This window comes from Micropterus dolomieu, linkage group LG12, assembly GCF_021292245.1.
Source record: "Micropterus dolomieu isolate WLL.071019.BEF.003 ecotype Adirondacks linkage group LG12, ASM2129224v1, whole genome shotgun sequence".
Classification (NCBI taxonomy): domain Eukaryota; kingdom Metazoa; phylum Chordata; class Actinopteri; order Centrarchiformes; family Centrarchidae; genus Micropterus; species Micropterus dolomieu.
Genome location: NC_060161.1, coordinates 38406242 through 38412236, shown reverse-complemented (window position 1 = coordinate 38412236; position 5995 = coordinate 38406242). Strand labels below are relative to the sequence as shown.

Below are 5995 nucleotides of genomic sequence, written 5' to 3'. Positions count from 1 at the left end.
ATACCCTGTTAAATGGCGATCAAGACTTTTTAATGGCCTTTATTTTTGCTAAATTGATTTATTACCTTTTACGAATTTAAGACCCCGCGGACACCCTGTACAGTGACGTGAAACATGTTTCACATATTTTGCAGTACAATATTTGATTGTACAAACATCTACACAGTGAAACTAGAAGTATCTTTTGTGTAGGAGATCGAAATGAATGTTCCTATAGTATTTCATGATTAATTGAACCAATGACTCTGCAAGTGCAAAGTTTCTTTAAATATATAAATGCAATGTTTTGAACACTGGACAGCCTGTGTTAGAAGTGATGATTTTGTCCCTGTGTTAGGTTCTGAAAGCAGTGCTTAAGTGATTGTAAAAAAATAAAATATAAAAAACTTTAGTAAATATTATATGAAGTTACTTTATTCTTTATAATTTCATATAACAGTAATCTAAGTAGTTTACCATGGGTCTAATATTAATTCCAGTTACAGCAGTTGAATTTGTGTGTGTTGTTTTGATTTATTGCATTTTAATTGCAAGAAAAAAGGTCTCTGAACTGTAAAAGGAAAGAGTGTGTGTGTGTGTGTGTGTGTGTGTGTGTGTGTGTGTGTGTGTGTGTGGGAGCGACTTTGAACCTGGGGGGGGCGCTGAAATGCTACGGGGCTTGGGGGACATGCCCCCCTGATATTTAAATTCTCATTTCTAATGATTTTTGATAACAGAATGTATTTATTAGTGTGGCTGAAAGAGGGTCTTTGCAGTGACAGAAGATGGAGAGGGGAGATTATATGAAAACTCAAAGAGGGAGCGGGTCAGAGAGAGGGAGTATAATATAACTAGAACAAAACCAAATACATATCATAACAACCCTGGAGCAGCTGCTAGTTGATGTAGCCACAGTACAAATGTATTTAGTTATCCTAATGTTACACTTGATGTAGCGGTCTGTGATGTTTCCTGTGTCTCACTTGGCTCTGACTCTCCCTGCAACACATGTTTGTGAACACAGAACTGTCTTCAAAGCAAACTCTGATGACATGCTGTTGGAAAGTCTTTTTACTATGCGAGTTTTAGAATTTTCTACGTCTACTAGCTATCAACGCTACTTACAAGCTCATCCTCCCTAGTTTTTTCTCCTCCTGCTCCTGTGACCTCTGACCTCTTCAAATACTGCAGGAGGCTCATCTCTGTGTGAACACGGACTACTTTTGAATCGTTTATGGACACGTAGCAGAGACACATGCACACCTCATGGCCTTTTTAAATCTCCATGACTGTGTTGATAAGATCAATTTAAAATATCACACTTGCTGCCCAGCTGGCTATTGCCTGTATCTTATTATGGACATGTAGCCAACCAAACCACTTGCTCTGCAGCAGCACAGGCAGCCAAAACAATCTGACTATTCTAAATCTAAATAATCTTTACAAAGCAGATAATTATTGTGGCAGTAAGACGAGAGCAGCTCGTTGTTGAAGCAGGTAAACCTGCATACAGAGGAAGCTGCGTCATGCCTAAAGGCCAACAGGACTGTTTTATCCACCATATTTTCGCTCTCTGTGCATCTCAAAAATGATTGTTTCCTGAATAACAGCTGGTAGTTGCTGAGTGAAGCCAAGATTAGTTTCACCAGCGACATTCAGTTTATGGACTCATCGATATTAAACAGTAGGCTATGAAAAAACAAACAAACAGGCGAATATCCATCAAAAGAAAGTGATGCTCTTTTCAACAACAGGTACTGGTAATTTATCAGAATCATTCTAGTGATGTTACAGTGTGAAGTTTACGTTTTCTCTGCAGAGACTAAAGACGCTTTTAATGCGCCGGCCGGCTTGTTAAAGAGCGACGCAGGCTGGTTTCGAACAGGCCACCAGTGCCATGATGTGCACTGGATTTCTGTTGTTTCAGTAGAAAAATAAAGGCTTAAACTGAAAAGGTATTTACCTGATTTTCTAAGTGTTTGCATCTGCCCAACTCATTCATCTCTGTGATAACCACAGAGGAGACCTGGCGCTCCTCTGCGTAACTGCGCGCGCACAGCCTGACGGCTCATTCGGTTAACGAAGCCCTGCAGATTACAGACTAGTGAAGTTATGAAGGTATGAATGGAAAATGTAGCGAAATTAAAAGTACATTACTGGCCCACAGAAAATACTGCAGTAAAGAGTAAAAGTAGGCTGCAGCTTTAAAAAAGGAACGTGAAAAGGTGGCAATTACTTTATTTTATTTATTTTGCAAAATGATGTTACTTGTAACAAGTCACTGCCCCCCCTGCAGCAGGCGTCCCCACTGCTGTCTTCAGGTACAAAAAGAACAGCAGTAAAATAGACTAATATTGAGGCACTTTTCTGCACCTGCCTCGAGCGAACTTTTTTTTTTCCCTCTCCCTTAACTTTTCTGCACCACCTTTGCCTTCTGACGCATGTTTTCTACAGGCTACATGACTTTTGTCCGCGTTTCAACCGTTTCATCATGTCTGATGCAGAGTGTGTGATTGATTGATTAACTCAAATCGCCTGACTCTGAGCAGACTCCAAAAATCGCCAAAAAAAAGTGAGGGGGACAAAACACAGATTTTGAAATGTTGGGGGGGCGTAAACTGAAAAAACTACTGCTGAGTGAGACCAGATGTTCTTCACTTCACTTTCCCTCCTACGAACCTGCTGTTCCTGCGAGACCCTCCATGCGCACAAATGAGAACACAGTTACACACATTTATAAAAGGTTTAGAGTAATGATGCACTTTTCGGTGTTTGGCCTAATAAGTCAAAAGACCGAATACATTTTTTAATAAAGTCCTACCTGAAGAAAGACTATGAAGTCTTCATGTTATGCGATATGAGAACCACATACAACATTACTGCAAAGGTCCAGACGAGAGGAGGCTACAAGAGACCTCCTCCTCCTCCTGCTCCTCCTCCTCCTCCTCCTCCTGCTCCTCCTCCTCTCCGGGTCCGACCGTCACATTAAGTGTGGGTTCTGTAGAGATACGGGGTTCTGATGGCTCCACTGTTGAATCCTGCTACATTACATCTTGTTTACAGTCAATATGAAGCTACGTGTCGGAACCAGGCCGAGCTAACGCCACGTTAGCTTCTTGTTAGCTGCTAGCTGTGTTCATGAACACTGACCTGAACATCGGTGCTATCAGAGCTCGAGCCTGCTGTTTGTCCTCCGGGGACGTTGTTGCTCCGGGGCTCCGGGTCCTGGTTGTCCTCCTCCATCCCGCTCTCGGTCCTGGTCTCTGAGATCCAGCAGGTCTCCTCTGGGACTGTCGGAGCTCTTCAGATTCAGGAGCGCTGCGGGACCTCGTGGAGCTGCGAGTTCTCTCAGATATTTTAGAAAGGCCTCAAACAGCAGCTGACTGATCCAGCAGTGTGCTGCTGCCTCCGGGACACAAGAAGAAACTATTGGTTTCACCTTTTACCAACACAGGCAGGACCGGATCTGCTGGGAAAGTGAAGCGCTGCTGAGTTAGTCTGCAGAGAAACTGATCCGACAGTGAACGTCCCTCCTTTTTTTAAAAAAAGATCTGCTGCTGTCCAATCACTCTCTTTGCCTCTTCACAATCTTCTATATAAGGATCTCATCGCTGCCCTGACAGATTAGTTTGCAGACCCTGAGAGGAGGACTTGGCAGTCGTTCAGTAACGAGCTTCCAAGAGCAGGACGTGAATATCAGGATCACAGAAACTCAACTTAGACATTCAACCACGGCAGAATATCACTGTGCTTCTTTACAACACAACAAGATGGTAAGCATGAACACAACTAATGGAAAATGCTGAGAGAGTCTGAAAAGATGCCAAGTATGGAAAAGAGACAGGAACCATCTGTTTCTAATGAAAGGACTCGAGAGGTTGAAACGCTGTGAGCCAAGTGTGAGTTACTGAACTATCACTGATCCTCCAGGAACGATGAAGTGGAGAAAAACAAGAGCCGTCAGGCTTTAAGGACTGACACTGGTCTCAGGGACAAAAGGGAAGAATCAACTAAAGATTAATATATTACTTTTTACCATTAAAACTTATGAAAACCACCAGAGCTGTTTCAGATTTTGTTGAGTTGTGTTCTTACATCATCCAAAATGTTTCCAACAGTTTCAAACCAGAGAAATCATCATTTTAATCAAGCAGTTCTTCAGATAAATAAACTTGTTAGAGCAGCTGAAGATTCAACACGTACAGGGAAAAAAGTGATGGATCAAAAGTACACATATAATAATAATAAAGTAAGAGTTCACTCTGTACACGTTTCATACAAATATATGTGATGGAGAACTGCACAGATAGAAAACACACATGATGTGAAGCATCAGAATAATATATATAATGTACTGCCAGGACAGATTGCACAAAGATTTGACAGGATGCAGCAGGAGGTAGATGCACAGCGTGAATAAATCTACTGTAACTGCACAGCGTATAATCACACACACACTTTCGCCTGTGCGCTATAGATCATTTAAACATCGTGCTCTATAGTGTAATAACGAGGACGTGTGGACGCTGAAATATCAGCTGGTCTAGTTCAGGTGACGTTAGATAATTAAAACCAAGTTACACAATATTCCCTCTCTGATGAGATATTTATTTAACCCAGGTGAACACACGTGAGCAGGGACCTGCACACACATTTGGGAGGGCTCAAGTGGAAAAAGGGCACTTCTCATTATAATTTATTTTAAACAGCTTTTAAACAAACGTTAAATATATTAAAACTCTGACTTCCTACACATTTATTTAAATTCCTCAGTATTCATTTCACACAGAGACCACGCTCTGCTTTAGTTTTCACCAGGTTTATCACAAGAGCAGGAAACTCCGCCACCATGTTTTCTATTTTTTTTTAGGTATTTCTTTTATTATTTAGAATAAATGACTGCACCAAGGAGAGGGACATTAAAATTAATTGTTTAAATACTTTTTGTTTCACAATCAAGAAAACCTTCAGCTCCACACAGACTGTCTGTATCATGTAAAGATCCGCACACAACAAACCAACAGACTGGAGAGTTATCAGATGATAAAATGATGAAATTATTGTTTCAGGCAGGACACTTTCTTCATGTAGTGGTCAGTTTTGAGATTTTGGTATATTTTGCTTCCATGTCTTTATTTACTCTGATGAAAAGAAAACTTCTTTAGATGGAGTTTGTTTTCAGCCTGCTGCCCTCCGTCTGTTTGCATCTGTATTTCTTCTAAACCAAAACAAGCTAATCTGCATATTTAAACATTTCAGGGGAACAGACTCTTGATGTAAGTCATTAACTGATGAAGTTCTGTGGTGATGTGCTTTAGTTATGTCGTTTATCCTGTTCACCTGCAGTGCCTTCTTAAATGTGTGCAACACATTTTAATTAATTAACTCCTTTTGCATATAAATATGTTGATGTGATGACGTTATTAGACACAACTTTTACTGTATTCTCCTGTAGTGTCTCCATTAAGTACGTTAAATGATAAATCGCCTTAGCTAAACTTAATCTAACTTGTTACATTAACCAGTAGCTCAAGTTACACAAGGCAGCTGCTGCACAATACATCCAGCCTGAGCCTCGTACTAACAAGAAAACAACTCTGAGCTAAAGACACATTGTTCTCCTCTTATCTTTCCTGCATCACAACATCTCAGACACCAGCCGTCTCCTCCCTCCACTCCTCCGCACATACTGTACATACACAAATATTGTCATATTCTCAGAACACACATTAACAGGAAGAGGCTGAACTCTTTTACACTGAGTTCACTTGAATTTAGTTTCCCAACAACTTAAACAGGAAAAGTGATCCACACTACACATAACTCTTTTTCTTCTCTGTGGTGTATGAGGAGCTGCTGTAACAGCTGTGGGATCAATAAAGTTTATCTTCTCTGTGGTCCATGCTGACTTCTGTTGATGTGAGCGAGTGGAGAGTTTAGAAAAAGTGAACTAAGGATACAGAAATATGTAAAAGCAGCTGTAAACATGTTATGCTGAGAATAAGGTCGATGTTAG

At 40.8% G+C, this 5995-nt stretch overlaps 3 protein-coding genes across 5 annotated transcripts in view; 2 read left to right on the top strand and 1 right to left on the bottom strand.

Moving 5' to 3' along the window:
- LOC123980178 (zinc finger protein 271-like) overlaps window positions 1-3690 on the bottom strand; it is a 73005-nt gene extending 69315 nt beyond the window's left edge. Inside the window, exon 1 of the mRNA XM_046064435.1 lies at window positions 3130-3690. Within this exon, the coding sequence (XP_045920391.1) occupies window positions 3130-3222 (93 nt within the window). The 5' untranslated portion in view covers window positions 3223-3690. The remainder of the gene's footprint in view (window positions 1-3129) is intronic.
- Window positions 1-5995, top strand: part of LOC123980185 (zinc finger protein 260-like) — a 672464-nt gene that overhangs the window by 485578 nt on the left and 180891 nt on the right. The gene's annotated exons all lie outside the window — the stretch shown is intronic.
- LOC123980191 (butyrophilin-like protein 2) overlaps window positions 1-5995 on the top strand; it is a 470636-nt gene that overhangs the window by 436700 nt on the left and 27941 nt on the right. The window contains exon 1 of one of the 2 annotated variants that reach the window (XM_046064450.1): window positions 2923-3752. The exons of the other annotated variant lie outside the window; for it this stretch is intronic. The gene's annotated coding sequence lies outside the window, so the exon portion shown is untranslated. Of the gene's footprint in view, window positions 1-2922; window positions 3753-5995 lie in introns of those variants that run through there. 2 annotated transcript variants of the gene reach the window in all.